At 40.3% G+C, this 23,519-nt stretch overlaps 2 protein-coding genes across 4 annotated transcripts in view; one reads left to right on the top strand and one right to left on the bottom strand.

Annotated features, from left to right (window-relative positions):
- Positions 1 to 8,478, top strand: part of LOC132983415 (low-density lipoprotein receptor class A domain-containing protein 4-like) — a 223,958-nt gene extending 215,480 nt beyond the window's left edge. For both annotated transcript variants that reach the window (XM_061049705.1, XM_061049706.1), the window contains one exon: positions 1,339 to 8,478. In XM_061049705.1, the coding sequence (XP_060905688.1) occupies positions 1,339 to 1,923 (585 nt within the window). In that variant the 3' untranslated portion in view covers positions 1,924 to 8,478. The remainder of the gene's footprint in view (positions 1 to 1,338) is intronic.
- Positions 8,479 to 16,825: 8,347 nt separating this feature from the next.
- Positions 16,826 to 22,637, bottom strand: fam210ab (family with sequence similarity 210 member Ab). 2 transcript variants are annotated; one of them, XM_061049703.1, is made up of 4 exons: positions 22,475 to 22,637; positions 19,034 to 19,513; positions 18,341 to 18,452; positions 16,826 to 18,022 (listed from the first exon to the last, which is right to left on the bottom strand). In XM_061049703.1, exons 2-4 carry the CDS (start codon positions 19,456 to 19,458, stop codon positions 17,708 to 17,710), a joined length of 852 nt encoding a protein of 283 aa, XP_060905686.1. In that variant the 5' UTR covers positions 19,459 to 19,513; positions 22,475 to 22,637; the 3' UTR covers positions 16,826 to 17,707. The 2 variants fall into 2 exon arrangements, with proteins under 2 accessions (XP_060905686.1, XP_060905687.1); XM_061049704.1 differs by lacking the exon at positions 22,475 to 22,637 and adding an exon at positions 22,127 to 22,403.
- Positions 22,638 to 23,519: the final 882 nt, after the last annotated feature.

The following is a 23,519-nucleotide window of genomic DNA, read 5'->3' as shown; positions in this document are numbered from 1 at the left end:
TTGGATCACAAATGTCATGGTTTGGATTGGATCACAGATTTGTGATCTTTCTTAATATTGACCAAAAGAAAAATGCTAACTTCTCTACGACTGTTACTGTGCACATAAACAGCACAATTTGTGGGGGCAGGCTGTGTCTCAGTTGGTAGGTTCGATCCTCAGCTCCTGCAGCAACACGTCCGATGTGTCCTTGGGCAAGACACCTGTAACCTTGAATTGCTCCCGCTGCTTCGTCGGCGGCGTATGAATGGGATCAGTTACTTCTGATGGTCTCACTACATATCAGCCTCGACCATCAGTGTGTGAATGTGTACGTGTGACATGCGGTGTAAAAGCGCTTTAAATAGTCAGAAGACTTGATCAGTGTTATACAAGCTCAAGTCCGTTTACCATTTAAAATGCATCTCATAAATGTGTCACATCTTCATCTTCACTAAATACACAACGGTACAGTTCTAACAATGATGAAGCAAGCAGATAAAATGGAACCCTCTCTTTTGTTTAGTGGATCCTAAGAAATCTGAGTACAACAGTCTGGAGTGTAGAAAGCTGCATCATTTCATTACCAGTACTCTGAAACAAGGACATCAGCTTAACAAACACAAAACAGAAATAACAAACTGGCTGTAATCAACAACAACAAAGAATTTTTCTCGTACAACATTATCTACTTTGCCAATGTTGAACACGTCACACACACACACACACACACACACACACCATTCATTGAGTGGATGTCTGTGTGTAACTGGCTGCTCCAGCAGCGCATGATGTGTGACTCGAAAAACGATAAACAGGGAGCGTGCGTTGGGTGACTTTATCTTCAGTTTTTGGGCCAAACACAACACCAGTATAACAGACATTTACAGCTACAGACTAGGGCAGGCTAGGGGGAATTGTGACGCTGGTTGTTTTCACACCCAACCATCTGCTGATGCATGATACACGCAGACAGAGTGAGAGGACGAAAGTCAAAGCACTGTTTGATACAAAGAAGTAATGCACACTGAAATATCAAGAACTTTTCGTGTGAAAGTCCGCAAAACATGTATGTATATTAAAAAATAAGACTGAAAGCAGAACTCCTCCTACACCACTCCTCTGCTTTCTTTCACTGACACGCTGCACTGAGTTTTATTTGCATTACATTTATAATGATACACATCATAAAATCTGATCACATAGGGCTGATCTGAACTGATTAAGATCAACTGTGATGTGTTGCACCACTTGTTTGTCACCTGACCTGTTGATGCTGTACTGACGTTCTTTCTCTTCTTGTCCTCTTCCCTCCCTCACTACCTTGTGTTCCTTTCCTCTCTGTCTTCCTCTCTGTAGGTGTTATACGCTCCCCAGGCCAGGGATCGCTTCACCGCTCCCTCCTTTATGCAGCGCGACCGTTTCAGCCGCTTCCAGCCAACCTACCCTTACCTGCAGCACCAGATCGACCTGCCGCCCACAATCTCGCTGTCGGACGGCGAGGAGCCCCCGCCGTACCAGGGTCCCTGCACCCTGCAACTCCGCGACCCCGAGCAGCAGATGGAACTCAACCGCGAGTCGGTGAGGGCGCCACCAAACCGGACCATCTATGACAGTGACTTGATCGACATGGGAGGAGGCGGTACCCTGGGAGGGGTGGGTGGTGGAGGGGGAGGACTGGGAGGAGGCGGTCCGAGGCCGCCCAGCAGTAACTCGGGCATCAGTGCGACCAACTCCAGCAGCCATGGGCGCATGGAGGGCCCCCCGCCAGCGTACAGCGAGGTGATGGGTCACTACCCCGGCTCAGCATTCTTTTTACACCAGCACAGCAATAACCAGAGGGTGGGGGGGCCGGGGAGCAGGACGATCCAGCAGAAGAGCCAATCAGAAAGCACAATAGTACCTGCCAAGGCCAAGGACGGCCAACCGGAGGACCTGGTGTGAAGAGAGGGGTAGGGGGCAATTGGGGGAAAATCCACCCCGGACTAGAAACTGTCTCTCCTCTTCACCCCTGTAAGCAGTGGTCTCTCTATCGCTCTCTCTCTCTCTCTCTGTCTCTCTCATGTCCTTTTTCCACACTCCCATGCACAAATAAATATCAACCTTAGCTACAACAAAACAAGGGAAGAGAACCAACCGTTGATTTCATTTCAGTTTCTTTCCGATGTTAGTAACTCAAAGCGCTAGCACCACTGGGGCAGGATGTATGCACTGCTCTGAGAGGTTTTTTTTTTTTTTCCTTACATGAAAATGAAACATTCTGCTAGCACAGATTGAAACAATTTGGGGGTCTTTTTTTTTTTTGTCCTCCTCGTCGACGGCTTTGTCCCTTGGAACTTTAAAATATTTTTTATTTTTGTTCTTCTTTTTTTTTTTGGACCGGGATCTGTGCACAAAGCGAGAAGTGAGAATGGACTTACAGAGAACACAACAAAAAAGAGACTCACAAAAACCCAAATCTTAGTGCCAAGGTTCACGAGGAAGCAAAGCAGGGGGTGGGGGGGAGGGGTGGGGGGTATGACTCATTCTAACATTCAAAACACGAAAAAAAGAAAAGTTATCTAAAAGTTGCACTATCTTTTTGTTGTAAAAGAGAAGAGGGAAATGATGCTATGTTATGATGATGATGTTTTTTTTTTTGTTTTTGTCCTTTACATGAATGAACTGACTGACTGAACTTGGGCTCCAAAGTTGTTTAAACAGTTGGGAGCAAAAAAGAAAAACAACAACAAGTATTATAAGCTTATGTCCTTCCTGTTTTTGAAATACTGCAAGAAATACTCGTACCCAGCCTACAACACCTCTGTCTGCTTACACCACAGGCACAGTGAGACTCAGTAGGAGTCTTGTACTGCTCACGTCTGTGCACACTTCAGCCTAGTGGGAAAGAAATCTGACTAGTGACCAGCCGCTGGGTGGACCAAACATTTCTCACCTCCTCTTGTATCATGTAACGAGTCGTTTCTGAACTCCTGAACATCTGAAAGATGAGAGCTGCTTGGCAAGATCCAACACGCTCCATACTTCATTCTGGGGTAATCTTGAACCTGGAAGATCATAACTTCATAACAAAAAAAAGAAGAAAAAAAACATATCTAACAGTCTACCCAGCAGCCTGGTTAAAGCTGATTCTTCATTTTTCCACTCTGTCCCAACCTCTGAGCACCTGACACTTCCTCTTTCCTGTTTCCTGCATCCATGACCCCCCCCCCCCCCCCCCCCCCCCACCCCCGCCTCCTCTCACTCCTCATCTCGACATGCACAGTGCATTCTGCCAACAGCCACACTGAACACAAACCCCGCCGCCATGACAACGAAAAAACACAAAACAAAAAGAAGGCTCGGATCTCTGTCTTCACGTCTCTAAAGCCACAAAAGAAAAAACAAACAAACAAGAAGACACAAAGTGAAGATTCCTGTCTGCATCCGCCAGCACAGCGATCAGGTTTTAAACCAGAACTGTCTGTGGTCTAAGTCAAAGGGCTATGGGAGGGTCCTTTTTTGTAAAAGAAAACCTTTTTTTGAAGAAAAAAAAATCGAGCCTTTTTCTCTGCTCATCGTTGCCTTCTCCTCTGCTCTTGCGCTTTCTCTGTCTCTCTATCTCGTTTGCGTTCAACGCCAGTGCTCCAAACCCCCCGAATCCACACCCAACCCTCGACCCACCCCACCCTCCTAGCTTTTAAAACAGTGTCTCTGGCAAACACTGATCATCACCAATCCCTCCATCCCTGTGCAGAAAAAGTGCGTTCAAATGATGCAGAGTCAAGCCAAGCCCTTTAAAGTGGAGACTGGAGTGGAGCCCTCGTTTGGCAGTGTGCTAGTGCAGTCCTCTCTTCCCCCTGTGTGCCTGCGTGTGTGCGTGCTTGTGTGTATATATATATCTGTGTGTGTGTGTGTTTGTTAGACCTTTAACGACACAAAAAAGCACTTAATGCTCCAGCAGGAGCATTGTGTGTGAGTCTGTGTTTATCTGAGTGATTTACTTGCTGACTGCTTTGTCTGAGTTTAAAAGATTCAAAGACATATTACTTATTTGGCACTGTCCATATTTACCCAGCATTAATGATGCTTTCATTAAAACCAGAGGAGGATGTTGCAGAAGTGACCTCAATGTAAAAGCTCAAAGTGTATGTCACAGTCAAACACACAGGCTATTGCAAAGCTGCACAAAGATCACTCCGCCTGTCTGGAGGTTGAAATGGAGCTGTAGGTGTACCTGAGGGGGTTTGGCAGTGTTTAAAACACAGACACCTGGCTATTTATTCACCTTTTTGTGTGTTCAGCTGCACCGCAAACTTCTATATCAGCCTTCACAAATTCTCATGTTTAACCTTCAAGAGCATCTTTATCAGAGTTTCCTTTAAGTGCCAGCTGTTTGCTGGACATTAAACATTTTCAGCTCACCGCTTCCTAAGGTGTTTCAAGTCACATTAGCATAGCTTTTAACTTTATCAAAGGATTGAGCCAGCTTGAGAGCTTAGTGAGCCGTAGCTTGGCTCACAGCCCCTGAAACCCAAGTGATGGGAATCACAAGTGTTTAACTAGAAACTGCCTTACTAAGTGATTTTGGTGTTTTAATTACCAGGTTCTTGTTTATTTTCTTTTTTTTTGGAGAGGAGATCTCTGTGGATAAGTTGGTGCCTGGTGAAAAGCTCATGAATGACAACCTGTCAAGGGTATTTCTTGGAAAGCCTTTCGATGTTGCAGCTAAAAGACGAGTTGCAGAATAACGACTGACAAAATGCAACTTGATTCAATGTCTTGTCGACTGATGAGAGAAGAGCAATCTTCCCCAGTTTCATACTACATATTAACCCTCAGAAGACCAAAAACACTTATGAGTTCAGTCAGGTTAGAAAATAAAAAAAAGTTGGAAATGATGGAGCGTGTACATCAAAGCATGGCTTGTGTTTTAATAGTTTATGACGTCAAGGATTCAGACACATTAGACTTTGGACACACACTTCTCTTTTTAGTACATACATCACTGCTGTGGTCTGTTTTATGCAGTTTGGTGTCACAGAGAAAATTAGACAGAAATAACATCTTTTAATCAGCTTCAACGTCATTCCAACGTCACAGCTTGATTAAAACCTATTAGCACACATATTTCATCACTTTCTGTTAGTTTAAATACTAAGAAAATTTGATTTCTTGCAGCAACAACAAAGAAAACCAGTATTCCATGACAATAAGTAAAAAAAATTCACACTATATTATTGTATATTTTCTGAAATAGGGACAAAAACAGCCTTTTGATGCTCAAACAACTTCAAGGTTTGTTTAATTAGTTTTAATGCAGCATCATCATCATTTAAAAAAAAAAACATTGTGTGGTACTTCTGCAGCAGGGAGGAGTTCTGCTCAACCCAATTCCAGTTGAAAACTTCACACAGGGAATGTGGAATTGAGTGAACAGCCCCTTTACATGTGCAGCTCACGTCGATCTGACTTTAAACCAATCAGAAGCCAGGTTGGCGGAGAAAAAAAAAACTAGTTTGAAAAGAAAGCCTTCGGATCCCATTAGCATCAGTGTGTTTGAATGTATGCATGCTTCCCCAGTTGTGTGTTTATATGACTCTACAGTGGTGTGTATGAAAGTGTGTGTGTGTGTGTGTGTAACTACATCGCTGCTGCTATTGCTGTTGCTGCTACTGCTACTATTGTTGCTACTGCTGCTTCTCATGCGCCCCCACCCCACCCCACCCCCCCACCACTCCTCTGTCCTTCTGTCCCCTTTACTCATCCAAAACTCCAAGGAGAGAAATCTTACCCTCTGCAGTCAAAAGCTCAAGTATTACACAGAAGCCTGAGTGAGTCAGTGAGGAGATAGCCCCGACTCTTCTGCCTTTGACTGCACGGACCTGCTTCATACCTGCGTTTCTTTTGCTTTTTTCCCCCCCCCACCCCTCCTCCTTCTTTCCTTTCTTTTCTCGCCTTGTTCTCTCTGCGCAGTCATAGCTTGTAAATTGATTACATAAAGAAGAATTTTATGTTTTCTACAAGGAGGTTTGCATGTTACTATTATGTGAGTAAATAAGGTGCCTAATGTTCATGTTTGAGCAGACCACACCTCAGTCAAACTACTGCTTGGAATTCTTGCAGGTGCTCTAATCGGACCTGACCACCTGTCTGGGTTGAGTGGATCAGAGATAGTAAGGAAAAAAAAAAAAAAATGTTAGCTACATTTGCCAAAAATGATCTTCTCTGTCTTTTTGGAAAGCTGTGGACAGATGTCATAGTTGTGGCCCTCTGGAGTCTAGTCTTGAGCTCCTTGTGTGGTTACAGACTGAATCTGATCTGGCAGTGAAGTGGACAAAAGCAACATTTAAATTCTGTATCCACCTTGAAACTAAACATTTAGTGACCACAGCTGTGTAGCAAAACTCCAGCTGCCTGGACGAACTGCAGTTCAACTTCGACCACTTTTAGCTCCGGTTAGACCCGTGCAAAGGCAGTCTGTAGCCTGCCATGACAGACAGAAGTGGTCATTCCTGTCAGAGCCTCTGAAGCCATTCCAACCAGTAATTTGACCAGCGTGTGGAGCAGACATAGGAACCCACTTGCACTCAAAAAGCTCCCACCTTCGTTGTGCCTCACTTCCAACGGTGCTTTTTTCAGTAGTCTGTCTTTCTTTATGTTTGTTTGTAAGGTGCTGTATATAACTTGAATATATTATGCACATATCCTACCCAATGGGTAGAAACCACAAAAAATGTTGTGAATAATGTAATATAATGTATAGACAATATAAGAATTTTAAGAAGGCAGCATCAAATTTGTAAATGCCTACAGTTAAAACGTGCTTTGTCTTTTTTTTCTATCAGAAACATGGTTTGCAAAGTATGCTTAGAATATGGTTGCAACACAAATACAAATTACTACTTATAATATTTTGCTATGAATAATAGTCTGTTATGATACTGATGAGATAACCTGTGGATTAAGGAAGTTGTTGAGTTTTTGACTTGTTTATTGGATCATCGAAAAACAAGCTTTCACAATGCTTGCCATTATTTGGGTACTGGCGGATGTTTTTTTGTTGTTTTTTTTGTTTTTGTTTTCCACCTCAGTCGACTGAAAAATGTAAAGTTCTGTAACACAGATCTTGAAAGAAAACACACACACACACACACACACACACCAGTTTGTGTTAATGCCACGACTACAGCCAGCCTCGGCTGCATCTCAACTCACTCTGTAAATTGTTGAACAAAAAGTCAGAGCTGTTTAGTTTGGAAGAGGCGTCACCTTGCAATCGCACACAGGAGCTGTGAGCACTTCCAAACAAGGAAGAATCTGTGTCTCTTAAATATTAACAACATTTTAGTTCAGTTCAGCTGTAATGTCGTATATCTGCCAAAGTATAAATCTGTGGAGCACCGCTATAGATCTGTCTGGACGTCTGGTTGAAGCATTTGAGCCTCGTTACAGGAGGATCACCGACTTCTGATCACATTCATGTTGAACAGGAAGAGTGTTAAAACATTCAAGGAAAAAAAAATGGTCATTCCCTTTTTTTTTGTCTATGATTGGAAGGTTGCACCAGCGTGAAAGGAGTGGGAATATGCCGTTTAAACTGTCATTTAACTTTTCTCTCTTTGTTATTATTATTTTTATTCTTTTCTACATTACAATGTTATATGTGGCACAGTATATTGAAACAAGTCATGTTTAATCTGCAGTCATTTATTTACAGTATGTACTGAGAATAACTCCACTGTACAATAACCGCAGAGCATGTTCATTCTTATCTATAGACGATGTACATAGCAACGCGCCATTTTCTCTTCAAAGCACCAAATAAGTGGCAGTTGTGTAGTTTTGATTTGGGAAAGTCTCTATTTTAACTTTGGCTAGAGCGCCGCCTGGCTCTCCTTCTTAATAGACTTTCTTTCTCTTTTTTTTTCATTTCCTGCACTAGCTTGAAGAACTAACTTGGGCTCAGACTGATTTTTATTTGATTTCTGCCCCTGCAGCGCGCTCTCTCTTTCCACTTATCAGAAGTCTGTACTCAACTGCTGACAACAAGTAGCTGTTTTTATTGTTCCAGATTTTAATAATAATAATGATGATGATAATAACAATGATAACGTCTCAACAGTTTGGTATTCTCTCTGTCTTGACAGTTACCATAGGACTGCTTCCATCATGGGTTTTGTAACATCGATTTGCTTTATTTACAAAATGACTCCTTCTCGTTCCCTCTCCCCCCTCTGTGCTGAAATCTAGATATATATGTGACTGTATTTAGTAAGCATACAGTACATATATATCCAAACACAGAGGTAAAATTGTTGTGTATTTTTGCCTCTTTTTATTTAAGCAATTGTGATGTAATAGGTTTTAGGCCTAAGGTCTGTTATTGCAATACTTTTACAGAAAATAAGAAAAAAAAATCAAAAAATGTTGCTCTAAGTGCTGTTGTAGTCAAAGATTTTATGCTTGTACTTATGCTGTAGTCAAACTGCAGCGTAATGAATAAAACTTTAAAAGTGATTACTCTGGCGTTCCCTCTGTATTTTCTCCTCAGTGTTATATGGATAATGAGGTCTGTAATGTGATTACTGGAGTCGGCCCGGGCCGCGGTGCCACTCAGCTCTTTTATCTGTCCTCAATGATGCAGCCAAAGATCCTGAGCAGGATTTAAGAGAAGGATCAGCAACTTCTCAGACTTGTTAACCTGGTTTCTGTGTTGCCTGGTGATGCAGGTTGGGGCCTGACGCACCAGCATGCAGTCTGAGTGCAGAACAGACCTCAGCAATCTGTTCAGTAAAACACATTTTAATACCGTTAAACCTGCCATGGTTTACAATCGAGTTGAATTAAACACCTTGATTACACGAGATTCTCAGTTTGCAAAGACGACACATTACAAAACTGCGCCAATGGAAATCAACTGTGAACACTTTTACGTCTGTTAAGTGTGTGTGTGAGTGTGCACTTATTTTCATGACAAATGGGGTACATCTTACAATACACCTGCAATATGAGGACTCTCGGAAAAATCAGGACATTTTTCGGGTCCTCATTTTTCAGAGCTTACTACGGTGTTGTAGAGCATTCCATAATACCCCTAAAACAAAAAAGTTAAAAAATCTATATTTGCTGTCAGTATTGAGATCCATGGTTTCACATGTAAGTCTCTAAATTAATGTTTATCTGATTGGAAAGAGTGTTTGGAGCACCAGCAGTAAAAAAAAAAAAAAAAAAAGATCTTTAGTACCAGGACTGATGAAAGGGTGCTGCTGAAATAGAGATGTGTCCAATAAAGTACATTATCTTCTCTATGTCCATCTACAAAATGCTATTTTGGTTTCAGAATGTTCAAAAGACTCAGATCCTGCTGCAAGCCTCCTGAAGGTGCCAGGCCGTGGTGGATCCATATAATACAGATAAACAAAATTACTGTCAGTGTGCTGACTCCTTTCTGAACCATCTAAGATATATCTGCCATGCCAGCGCAAATGTTTAGCTCCTTTACTAGAGGATTATTTTATGCTCAATACTCCGATAACGGGGCGCCAGATAGCCAAAGTGTTAATGTTGCCTGCCCCATGTACAGATGCTACAGTCATTGAAGCTGGATTCTAACTCTCAGCGCTTGCATGTTATTCCCCACTCTCTTATCCCAGCTTCCAACCAGATCCAGGTTCCTCTCTCAAATAAAGGTATAAAATATATTTGAAATACTCTGATATGACTTTTGAAAAAAGACAGCGTGAAACAGTGATTTGATGACTCGTGATTGTAAAATTACAAAAAGCAACAATTTTTTTTAAAACAAATCAAAACAAACCGTACTGAGCCACTGCGGAGCATGAAACTAATGTTAACATCACACAGACCCCATATGGTTTACAAGCTAATGTTAAGCAGCTGTTTACTATGTGTTAACTACTTCAGGTAAGTCCCTAAGGCTTTTTTGCTCAGCAATCGATGCAAAGTACAGAGTTAGAGTTACTGAGGTAGAAGGGAATGTCTGGTTTTAAGCATTTGGTCATAAACAAACATAAAACATGCATTGATATTGATGCAAATAATTTCGTTGTACAATTGTATAATGACAATAAAGACATTCTATTCTATTCTATGGATATTGTGATGTATCGATATCTAATATAGACACCAGGTGAAAATTCAGAGATTCACATTTTCCATCTGGAGGGGGACAAGAAGGTCGGAACAAAATTGAATAAAAGTCCATCTTAAAGTTCTGGAGATATCTCAAAACAGCAGATAAAGTTATCAGAGCTTTTTTACCAGATTCATTGGATAGAACATAGAGATCAAGAAAATGTATTTTTTTTCCCTTCCAAATCAGTGTTGTACTACTCAAAATCGGTCTCGAGTCCACTTTTTGAAGGTCTCGTCTCGGAATGGAAAGCATTTCTACTCGATCTTGCCTCGATCTGGGCAGATTCCGGATTTTAAATCAAGTTCGGTCAGCCGCAACCTTCCCAGTGTTACGGTCTAAGTGAGTGAATCGCCCCCCTATACACAAGATGATGGTTTTTCATTGGTCTTGTCTCGGTCTCGATCCCTAGATGTCTTGGTCTTGTCTCGGTCTCGGAGCACTCTGGTCTCGGGTATGTCTTGGTCTCTGTTAGTGTGGTCTTGATTACAACACTATTCAAAATGACTTCAAAATGTTCACATTAACTTGGGTTTGAGAGTTTCTGCTAGCATCTCCTTCAGTTTGAACTGTATGTTAACAATGAAGAAATAACCCCCATGTCTCAACTCATTTAATCCTAGAGTAATCATTTTCTTTGTATACTTTGCAAATTATGATCATTTCAGACAATAAACAACAACAACAACAACCCTACCCTATGGTTTAAATGAGGGATAAATCCCTAACACTTCTGCCAACCAGGATAAAGTTATAGGTGAATGTGTATCCACCCTTTCTCTAAAATATGCTCCAAAAAGAATAATCCTGGCCCAAGTTAAGACCGGATGACATCACCCCAAGATTTTTAAAAGACCTCAACAGCTACCCCGATGTTATGAAACTGTTCAAATGAACAGGTTTTGAAGTGGAAATCTGTGTCGCGTATCAAATTTGTTGGCTGCTGAGAAGTAAAAGGGGACTTAACTTTCCTCTCAGGCGGCCAGAAAGTAGGAAATTATCACTTCCGCAGCCAACAGATGTACAGAGGTTGACAATGTGTACTGAGATGACTCAGCACAAACACTGCGGTACTTCCCCTCTTTCTTTTGTGGAGGAAGTACAGTCTCTGGTGAGTTTCACATTAAGTTTTTAACTTCCATTACCTCAATCCGCTCAATTCTCCCATCGTAGAAACAGCACAGTAAAAGGTCAAATCCAGGTCACCTTCAGATCCGCCCTCTTTCTCCTGAACCAGACGCAAATGACTCACTCAGCCCTGTAAAGTAATGAACTGCATAAAACACAAGTTACTGTATATTTCAGCAGACAAAAAAAAACGGTTTATTTATAGGCAGAGTTTGGCAACTTGTCATAACATTCACAGGGGTGAAACAAAGCTAATGTTCAAAGCACTTACAGTAGCATCACTTACAAGTGAAGGGGGGGAGGGTTGGCCCCGGGGCCCCGCCTCCCGTCCTTTCTGTGAACCTCCTGCTGCAAAAAGTCCCGATAATGTTCACATCCTCCTGACTCACTTTCTTCAGACTACACACACACACACACACACACACACACACACACACACACACTGGAGCTGGCAGACTGTTGAAAGCCATGCAGAGGCAGTCATGCATACATCTGCTGCAGTTTGCTCAACGATGACATGATGTAGCTGTAGTCTGAACCTCTCAGTATTCCCTTTAAATATTACAGGATCTAGACTCTAGACTCAGACAGGAAACAGAAGATGAAGCTGCTTTCCAGTACTCATGATTTTACCTTTTAATCAGTAAGCAATACCTAAATTCTTTTGAGAATAAATGTGGCCTCTTTTGTATCAGACACAAAAGATATAAATCACTGTGGCTTTCTTCAGACAGTCTGACATGCTGTGCCATGTGTATCAGGTTTAACTGACCCCTTAGTGAAACCTTCTTAACCTTTCGGGTTATTTTTAGACTTTTGACTTGACGCTTCTGAAAAGAGAGGAAGAAATGCCACCAGAACATCCTTAGTCACCTTTTATCTTTCCACTGGCAGGTTATTCATATCCTTGTGGATAACCGGCGCGCTCGTGGTGAATTGTATGTACAAGGTTAATTTTACCTAAACCTGCTGTGCTCTCACATCACCTCACCCCGACTTCACATGGATATTTTACTTGGGCAATTTAAGAAATGTAGGGGTGAAAAATGTGGCTGCTTTCACACATGCCGCTCACCCTGGATAATTTGCAGGAGTTTGAGCATGGGTGAAAATGCCAGAAGTCTCCTTTTGGTGGACACATGGCAACATGCATATTTTATTTCAAACCTTGTGTCCAATAACAGCACAGAGGCCGCAGGTCCTTTTCAACACTTTGACCAGTCTTTTAAACCCCTCTAATTCTCCGTTTGCTGTGCCATCACCCACCCTATGAGAAAAAAGTATTGCATGTTTTTATTGTTAAAATCTCAGCCGTTATTGGGCCATAAGTTTGAGTAATACCTCTCTTACTTCAGGCTTCATGTTCCACCTACTTTTTATCATGCAGTAGTGGAGCCTCTTAAAGAACCTAATCTTGACCCTGCTGTTCTTTCAAACTTTGCGCCTATTTCCGAGCGTCTTTTTCTGTCTGATTTAAAACCACTTTCTCTTAAACTTTAACTGCAATGATACCTTGATTTTAATTGCATTCCTGAAAAGTTCTGGTTTTAAATCATGTCACAGCACAGTGTAATGGAAAAATTCTGTTTACTGTCGAGGACACGTTTTACTTACAGCTCGCTTGAGAAATGCTACAATAAGTTAATACGTAATATTCTTGTTTTGTCTTTACCCAAGGATGAAGGTTTCTCACAAATAGCTAAATATCAAAGATACTCAGACTTGAAGTTTCCTTGACATTACTGTTGTGCGACGTGTTGAAATGTATTTGATATTTGACTGCGCCTGTATCTGCAATCCTTATATAGGCATGAACCAAACTTTTAAGAGTTTTTAAAGATTGCCCGTTGATTCTGGAAATTCTGCTGTGCTGGTGCTTTTAAATTTCACTGCCACCTTTGACATAGTTGACAACCAGATTCTTTAATCCCGCCTTGAAATGTGTGTTGGCATTCAAGGTATTGTCCTTAAATGGTTTAGTCGTACTTTTCAAATAGGACTTTCTCCGTCCAGCTTGGCCAATACTCCTCAGCTGCAGACCCACTAGGCTGTGGGACCCCTCAAGGCTCCATTTTAGGCCCCATTCTCTTTTCTTTATATTTGCTTCCCCTGGTGTCTATTTTTTGAAAACACATTTCCTTTCATTTTTTTTGCAGATGACCTACAAGTCGGCAGCAAAGCAATGCAATAAATACATTAAATCCTGGATGAAGTTAAACTTTTTATATCTTGACAGAAAAACTGAAATAATTGATTAATCTGAAATCCTGGATGGCGTTAACAGTGTTCTTTGTTTTGTCCTGTTTGTGTTTAGGAGCTCAGGTAAGAACACTGGCATATGTTAATTTTGTTTTCTGTTATGGAAGATTAGGGATTTGATTATATAAATTTTGATTGTTATATTGGCCATTTACTCACTACTGTAGACAGTTACACTGCTGCTTTAAATCAGAATTTGACTTGTGTTACCGGCTTTCTTGGGAGTGGGAAGAGTGGGGGTCACTCATCATGTTGTGTCTAGGTTCCCCTCGACATAACAGTAGTCAAGACCAGTTTTTTTTTTTTTCAGCTGAGACTTTTGGGAGATAAAGCCCTATCTTCCACCAAAGGAATTTGAGAGAGACATCCACATGTGTATCTCGTATAGACTATTGTAATTCTCTGTATGTTGGTGTGGATCAGTTGTCTCTTTGCCGCTTGCAGCTGTTCCAGCATGCACATCTTCTGACTGGAAAGAGGCGACGTGAACACATCACTCCTGTACTGGCTTCTCTCCACTGGCTTCCATTCAACGTCAGGATTCAGTTTAAGATGTATTATTTGTTTTTACAACTTAACGTGGGTTGGCACCTTTCCTATTTGTCTGAGCCGTTGGACCAAAATGCCTCAGTCAGAGCACTGCAGTCATCTCACCAGATGCTTTTGGATCGTCCAAGATGAAGGCAGATAACTCGAGGTGACAGAGCCTTTTATGGTGGCTCCTCAAAATTAGTGGAACAGTCTGCCTGTTAACATCAGAACTGCTTCATTCATTTTAAACGTTAAACCTTAATACAAGTTTAGCTTGACATTTGTACATTTTATTATGCTCCTATTTTTTTAAAGACTTATTTGTGGGCTTTTTGTGCCTTTAATGGAGAGATAGGACAGTGGACAGAGTTGGAAATCAGGGAGAGAGAGTAGGGAATGACATGCGGGAAAGGAGCCACAGGCTGGATTTGAGCCCGGGCCGCCCGCACTAACCACTGCGCTACCTGCGCCCCATTATGCTCCTATTTATTGTGTTTTTAGATTGCTCTTTTTAATCATCTTTTTATATTGTGTTTTAATCTGTTCAGCAATTTGGTTAACTGAGATTGTTTTAAATGTGCCGTATGAATAAACTTTGACTTGACTTGAGATACATTTTCATGACAGATATTTGGCTTATGCTTTAGGATCTATAATTAAACTTCAGAGTTGTACCATTTCACTGATACAACTCTGAAACTAAAAGTAGAGCTCTATGGCAGAACTATTTCAATGTGACCTCGATTGCAACTTCCTAATGTACGCACATTCTGTCAGCTCATTTGACAGACTGACCTTGAAGCATGTGCAGGCCCCTTTAAGAAAAGATGTAAAGAAAAAAAAATCACAGACAGTTTGCATGAGTTTTTTTCCTCCTGACCTGTGCTTCACCTCACGCTTCCTGGAGGCATCTTTGACACTTGAGTCATGTTTAGCCACTGACTCACACCTGAGGAACACAGATTGTCTAAAGAAAATTATTTCAACAATCGCAGCGCCACTCTGTCCTCTGTGTCACGCTCCCTGTGGGAGAACAGACAGGTGTTTGTGTGCAGGGATGTGGACTGCATAAACAGTTGTTCATTAGTTTGGACAGCAGAGGTCATTGTAACTTACACACACTTCCCATCAGCACCAAACAATACGATCATATTTACATATAGATAGCATTTATAATGAAGGAAGCCGGCTGGAGCACGTCCAGCATCTGACAGCATCATGTTTGGATCTGTTTAGTGTTTCCAGACACTGACAGGTAAGAACACAAAGTGTCAGACCGCACTGACTCTTCATTAAGAGATATGTACCTTGAGTCTGACCCAGTGAGTCACTGGAAGACTTCCTATGCTGCCTGGTGATTTTATCTTTAGGGAACAAATATCCAGATGGTTGAAAATGTATTCACAAACTATGGAGAGAAGATGTTTTTACTACAATCTGAATCTGAAACATTTGATAAATTAGACATTTTGAAGTAAATATTGAGGATCAAAACAGTCAGCATTTAACTTACATTCAACAGATAGAAATAGGCTATAAATATACTTATATACTTTATATAAGGAGAAACAAAGGCCAACTTTATAACTCCCAAATTAAAAATTAAATGTGATGGTTTCACTCAGTATGTGGAAATAATCAATTAAGGCTACTTAAAGTAAATTAGGTACTTCGTACTGGTACTGTTAATATATGTTTTGCTACTTACATAAAGCACTTACTCCAACAGACTTTTATGAAGGCTCATTCCAAAAGTCAAAGTGTATCTTTGTGAGTAGTGGAAGAAATTACTCCAACATTAACTCACCAGTGGGAAGCCACCAAAGAGAATCCTTATGTTGGATGTTTGTGTTTAGTTCAGTTGAGTTCTGACACCATGGGCTCCCTCTGGTCAAAGACATCATCAAACTCTATGACTGTGACATTACCTGACCTTTACACTTCGGGGGTCTTGGAAGACATTTATGCATAAGGGCCAATGCTCCTATAATCACTGCGACTACTTTTCCGTTCACAAATATTGTCTTCACTTGGCAGAATGTGTGAGTTTTAAGGCACAACCCCCATAATAACAAGGACAGCACTGCAAACTCATATTTCAATTGTCACATGCTGAAGAATAGCGTCTGCTCGAAACGTCTGTGTGTTAATAAAATACAATTCGAGTGCCTTCATTGTTTTTCTTGATTGAACATTTTTCGGGATTCAGCACCCAGTTGTTTTACGTTGAAAGGGAGTTGAGCTTTCTTTTAAATTATATCCCAAACCCCATCCCCCTTTTACTGTGAATGAAACATTATCATTCATTTGGAATCATGTTTCTTTGCATTAGATTAATAAAAAATCATATTATTTCTTTCCTATGTGGTTTTGGTCAATTTTCTACCAACTGCGTATGTTTAGGAGGAACAAGGTAAACGCTGTCCTCCAAAATCAACAGGTCAGTTTGAGCTGTCAGTCAGACGAACTTGTCCACACCCACAGGTTCCTGAGAAACGGTCTAATCGCAGTTCTAATCACCAACACCTGTGTGGGTGTGTGGAGGCTTTAAAACCAGTAAGTCCTTACAGGTTCGGGCTTCAAGAAGGTTAAATACTCACTTACCACCCCAGACTTTATGACCATGTTACATGAAACGATCAGGATGACCAGAGTCTGCCACAACTCCACCAAAACGTTCACGACTTTTGTTACAACTTTACAAGTCTTTTGGAAGCAATTTGATGGCACACACACACGCACATGCACACACTTTTTGCCAGTGAGTGTAAAACACAAATTCAACATACAAACTTTATTATTAGCATATCACTTTATTGATTTGTGGTTTTCACCAGACATGTTTAAATTTCTGAAGAGAACATATATCTATTTACCAGATTGGGCTACCCAAGATTTTCATGTGACAATCTGCCCATGTTGTACAGTTTGTGTTGTGTTGATACACACTGAACTGTACTCGCTGCATGTTCACATGTATGACCGACTTTATCAGCTCTCAAACAATCTGACTTTGTCACTTGATACGCACACTTTCAGTCTCCACATTAAATGGTACAATAATGTATTATATTAGCTTGGGCTATCCGTTAAAAATACAATAGAAAAACTTAATTTCTTTCTACTTACATTAGAAAAGACACAAAGTGATACCCAGCCTTCAGAAAGGCTTCGATGGACTTGCACACACAGGTAACCATGAGCTTCAAGTTCAGAAGGATCAGTGCTGCTCTCTCCCATTTAGTCTTACATTGATGCTGTTTTTATACAGGCACATTGATTCTTTTGAAGCCCAGGCCTCCCCCTCTCCCCCCCCCCCCCCCTCCTTGTGAACGCTGCATATTTTTAAACAACCAGCTTACAGCCAGCAAAGAGTTAAAGTCCAGATCACTTGAGTCAGTGTAAATCCAGTCTGAGATGTCTGACTTAAAGTTGTAGCATTGCCAGGAGTCTGTGAAGCTACTGTCTAGTTTACACTACAGTGCAAAGTGTAAGTTTGGACAGTAAAGGACTGGACTGGGTTTTCACACTTAAATAGACAACAGGTGACCGCTTAGAAGTGCAAGCTGAAACTTTAGGTCAAGAATAGTACCATGTCACTCTGCCCGTACTCAATGATTATTTATAGGATCATAATAGGATAATTCAGAGGTGCAACCAGTAAAAAGTAATTTCCTAATCATTTTTCTTCCTAAAAAATGATTTGCTGTCAGAGACTCTGTCTTTGGTTTCTTGTATTTTCTCAGAGAGCTTGTCTTTAGTCTCTTCCATTTTTTCAGATAAGAGTCCTTTTGTTTCCTCCATTTTCTCGGAAAGTCTCTCCTTTGTCTCCTCCATCTTTTCCGTCAGTTTCTCCTTCGTCTCCTCCATTTTGTCCTGGAAGTATTCTTTGACTGGTGGTGGTGTGGATAAGTAGCCATGCTTGCGGAGATACTGAACTGACAGTGATGTACCGCCCAGAGTCACTGTGTATCTGGCAGGGGTTGCAATCTGTAGGAAACCAAGAAAAACACAGAAGTCATGAGAGCTGGATAAAGGTTGAATCTGTTACTCCTTTGACAGAAACACTCAAATCTACTTTTCAAATGTACCCCAACTGAGGGGAATTAGACTCATTTTAATCCTTGTTGGTTGATAGATAGATAGATACTTTATTGATACCGAAGGAAATTCAAAGGAAATTCAAGGGAAATTCAAATTAATAGGTCAAGAAATAGTATGTTCTTTGATTTGTAACATTTTTTGATTGATCAATGAGCAGAAATGTTCAATGTGCACTTACAAAAAAGCAGAGGTCCAATAAATTACCTTGTACATGGCGTATGCAGTCAGAGCGTAGCCACTTGAGGAGTCTCTCAAAAGGCCTACAATGGACTCTGGTAGACCTATCATCTCCAGGAATGGCACAACATTCACACCTCTAGGGGGAAGAGATCACAAGTGGGGAAATTTAAAAATTTTTTAAAAAAAAGCTGCAAAAAAACATTCATGCTGTTTTTCTGACAAGGTCTCCCATTAGAACTTTTTCTATTTAAACAACTCATGTTTAAATAGTCGTAGTTCATTTACCTGAGTTAAGATTGTCTGAAATAATCTGCTTTTCTTCAAAATGAAATAAAAACAGAGCGATGGGGGGGTAATATCAAACAGTCAACTTATGGAGAAGAAATGGAGTACAAATTGTCATAAATGTGTTTTTACAGCAGCAATCACAAGATATACTCTCTTCCTTTCACATACAGACATACACACTTACCAGCTCAAGTGTGTGTTTGTGTGTGTATGGAAAACTCTGGAAGTGCTGCCTGCACCCTTTTAAAACTAAAATCCTCATACCGTATTGAATTCAAACAGTTAAATCAAATGTTTTCTATTCATTTATGACGGTCCAGAGAAGAGATTAAAAAAGTGTTTTGGTGTTTTAAAGCCTTAAATCATTTGAAGGACTTAGTACCCCACCCATATCATATTTAGTAGGAGGTCAGAAACACAAAGACTCACTTCATAGCAGCGTAATAGAAGGTTCCGAACCAGACGGAGGACGTCAGTAGATGGACCGGGATCATCACTTTTCCATACTGTTTAAAGGTTCTCTTAAACCTCTGGACCAGGCCTATGGACTTGTCCTGCAGGGGGTCCACCTCTGCAACCTCAGGCACAGCTTCCCTTTCCTGCGCTTCCTGTGCTGAAGGTACGGAGGTGGATTGTGGTTCCTGCGGCGGTGGCTGGTGTTTTGGCTGATGGGCTGCCCTGTTGAAGGCTGACGTTGACAGCAGGCACCGTCGTGCGGATGGTGGTACCGACAGGCGGAGGGCACAGCAACAAAATGCTACCGGCGGCTCCATGACTGCGACTCCCAACAGCAAGGGGCGGTTTGCTGCGACACGGCGCAGTGTCCCGTTATTGAGGATGCGCTGCATTATCATCCTTTATTTTCTCCTCTCCCTCCTCCTTTCTGCTTCTGTTACGTCTGATCACGGACTGTGGGATAAAAAAAAAACAAGCATTTAATAAATGGTGTCATTAACTTACTTTCACATCTATATTGATGGGAAGTTGTTTATTATTAACAGCTGAAAAGTGTTTTCTTGATTAGTGATTACTAGTTTATTCTGTAAAATGTCAAAATAATGCATTTAATGTCCATCACATTTGATGTGAGTAGGGTTGTCACAAAACCAGATTTCTTATGTTAGATATACTAGAAAAAGTTTAACAATAATGATACGACAGCGAGGACAATAGAAAAATCCTAGGAACCTCATATTGGGTTAATTCCATGTTTTTAATTACTGTACAAAAAACAAACTGTCTAAACTGCACTGCTATGTTGGCAACATATGTGTGCAAATTAGACAGTGTGCTGTCTGTCTTTTGCTAAGGGCAGTAAAAATATGACCAAGATTCTGTTTTTGTTTTGTTTTTTTTAGTTTCTGTACTTAAATACTTTATCTTTTTCTTTCACTAATTACTTTCCTGACCACTTGAAGCTTGAATGAAACCTTCTGATCTGTGTTTCTGGTCTTGGATTCACTGATTGTTCCTACATTTGGACTGCAGACTTAAAAGAAAATGAATCTTCACTGAAATCTTATTAAATATGACTAACAGTATTTTAAGACATTTTATTTCCCACCTTCAGGTACAGGTTACCAACAAGCCATCTTTACATGTCCTGGCTTTCCATATTGATAAGCAATTAGTACATTGTTTGGAAATACTAGACATACACGTTTTCACTTATAGACTCTAAAGTTATCTTTGTCATTCATGAAGGTAGATAGATAGATAGATGATAGATAGATAGATAGATGATAGATAGATAGATAGATAGATAGATAGATGATAGATAGATAGATACTTTATTGATCCCGAGGGAAATTCAAAGCATCCAGTAGCAGGTTACAAAGACGTACATGACATGAAACATCTGTTACAAATTAAACCACAAAACCGACGCCCCCCCCCCCCCCCCCCCCCCCCATACATATTAACCCGAAAAAAAGATTTAAAGAATACCCCTAGATCAGGGATGGGCAACTTTGGTCACAGCAAGGGCCACATTTATTTAATTCTCACTGCCAGAGGGCCAAATTGTAGCATACAAAAACAATTACAGTCATTTTTTTCTCCAATTTAACTCAACATATACCAGTGATCAAATATTATTATGGACATACTTCTGGTTTTCATGATTTCATGGCATATTTTATCATGTTTTCTTCATGTTTCCAATTAATTGACATGTTAAAATTGACCTGAGGGCCACGTTGAGGGTTGATGGGGGCTGCATGTGGCCCCCGGGCCGCCAGTTGCCCACCCCTGATCTAGATGAATCAAACTTAAACTGTGCAGTTAAAAATAGACTTATACAAGAAATGTACATAACCCATTCAGGGATAAAAATATATGTGTGATTTAAACAAGAACCTATAAACAGTTCAGGAAAAAAATCTGTAATTAGATCTGAATATAAAAATAAAAGGTAAACAGTATTCAACAAACTAGGATTAGATTAATGAAAGCACAAATCCATGACCTTAATTACATCCTGGATTAACTTTAACCTATTGTTTCTTTTGATCACACAGGTTTTATGGCATATTGAAGGTCCTGGACACACCTTGGCTTATGATTGCACAACCATAAATGCAGAACGAGTGGCTGAGTTTATGTACAAGGCTCATGAATGTTCGTCTCAAAATGGGTGAAAGAATCAAATTCTGATTTAAAATAAACCCTAAACCAGATGTTACTGCAGAATAGGGCAAAGTATGCTACCATGCAAAAGTATGCTTGTGACAACTCCGCCGTCACAAGGACAGATACAAGAAATCTTTCTTACCGAAGGCCATAACTCTGTACAACAGCTCACCTCATGCCAGCAGAGAACTGTCATCATGATAATATCTGTCTCTCCACACTCTAATCTGTTCTGCACATGTTTAAATTTACAAATTATCCCTGCACTCATGTTCACTTCATTTGGCTGTCTACTCGCCGTTATATTGAACAGTCTCTGCTGATAATATGTCTACACTCATGCACTTTAACTTATGTCAATACTGTCCATTTACTACTCTGTTTTTGCACATTTACATTCAATCTTTCATATTTAATTTACAACCATTTATGACTCTGTTTTTGCACATTTACATTTAATCTTTCATATTTAATCTTCCTATTTAAGACTAGTAATGCTTAGTTAAATCCTGGTTGTATATATTCACATTCTTAGTTTTGATATTTTCAGTACTTATTTACTTTGTATTTAATATTATATTATGTTTAAATTTGCTAACATTGTGGTTTTTTTTACTCATATTGTGTGTTTGAGTAACCTGCTGCTGTAACGCCACAATTTCCCAGTTTGGGATCAATAAAGTAATTCTATATTATTCATATTATTAGATAACCTATGGGTCAACCTGCTAGCAGTCAGCAAAACAGCAAGAGAAGTAGGCCATCGACACAATTAGACTTACCTTTACCTGCAAAACAAAAACCCTTAAAATGCATAAAACTAATAATTTCAAAACGCGTGACTTATTACACAAGATATAAGCGGAAGTCGACCACTAAATTCATGCTCACTTTACACAGGCTGCTACTTTCGGCTAGTTGACATTGGCTTGTTTAGGTTGGAGGACGCGAGGATTCAGCTTTCTGTGCCGAGGTTTCGAGGACACTGTCCGGCTGGGGGTGAAGCCATGTTAAAGAGGCATTCATCCTGTTAAAGTGGTTATAGTTTAAACACTGTCTGGCAGGCAGACTAGTTAAGGCCAGACTCTGAACAGCTGCCAACTTTGCCTTCTAATGCATGACGTTAGCTACTGAGCTAGTAGGTAGCAGCACTTCACACAGAAGGCAGAAGGAGAAGTAGTCGAGAAGTAATCTAAAGTAAAACACACACTTATCTAACCTATAGCATGCTATACTCACGTTTGTTGCTTTGTGTTAATGTCAAGACAAAACTGAACTTCTTAACCCATACAGCCATAAGAATTAGCCTGTGCTATGAGGCGTTCAAGCACCACATTTATCACTGCAGCGCCGACTGCCTGCGTGCAGAGCAGCATGTAACCCCAGTGGCTCAAGGAATCATGGGAAATGTAGTTTATACTATCCCGGGGTGTTGCCAAATGAAACGCACCATGATTGACGGCCTAGACTTTGGAAAAAATCTGTTTCCCAGCATGCCCCGCGAAATGTCAACCCTCTTCGACAGATTTGAACTACAACTAAGCTTGTAATTTTTTTTTAAAATTTATTATTATGTGTGCCACCGACGACCTTCAAACCTACTACTTTGTACATAAAATATGTAATTGTCTCCAGATTTAGAAACCCTTTTTATATTACTGACTATACTTGTTAGATGTATCTTAATGCTTATTATCACTTACAGTCAAATAAGCATTACTGCTATGCCTTACTCCCAAGTCCAGCAAACTAAACCAAAATAAAAGCCTCAGTTGTTTAAATACAAACATACCTAAAGCATTACTAACCCATCTTGTACTGTGTGCCATTCATAACACACCCAGACAGAAAGTCATGTGATTTAGACATCTGTGTTTAGTGCACCTCAACACATGCATTGGTAGAGTTCAAGCAGCAGAGGGTAGCATAGGCCTACTCACATTGTTGTTGAAGGACCAACCATTGTTAGTGAAGCACGTTTATTTACTATGTGTTAGAACTGTGCTTTATATTTAACTTTTGGACTATCTTTATCTTTACATGTAGACTAAAGTTGTTTTAATGAGTAGGCTAGTTCAAACTTGTTAACGAAAATGACTAAAATTTACACTGATGCTTCTATATGACCTGCAAAAGCAATCATCAAGGGACTTATTGTTTTATTTCTTTACAGTTATTCTTATTGCCTGTGCAATTTACATCCCGTTACTGGACAGACCTTTGTTTATTACTTCCACAGAAAAGATTCACAGTTGCTATATTTTGCCAGATCAGTCTTAATAAG

This window comes from Labrus mixtus, chromosome 11 (genome assembly GCF_963584025.1).
Source record: "Labrus mixtus chromosome 11, fLabMix1.1, whole genome shotgun sequence".
Taxonomy (NCBI): domain Eukaryota; kingdom Metazoa; phylum Chordata; class Actinopteri; order Labriformes; family Labridae; genus Labrus; species Labrus mixtus.
This window is presented reverse-complemented; position numbering and strand designations above follow the sequence as displayed.

Bases quoted from the DNA above. Each gene is read 5' to 3' on its own strand.
- fam210ab (XM_061049703.1), bottom strand. From the start codon at position 19,458: ATGATAATGCAGCGCATCCTCAATAACGGGACACTGCGCCGTGTCGCA. The intron at 18,453-19,033 runs GTGAGTCTTTGT...TCTTCCCCCTAG, and splicing joins TTCTATTACGCTGCTATGAA to AGGTGTGAATGTTGTGCCAT. The intron at 18,023-18,340 runs GTAATTTATTGG...GGTTTCCTACAG, and splicing joins CTGCATACGCCATGTACAAG to ATTGCAACCCCTGCCAGATA.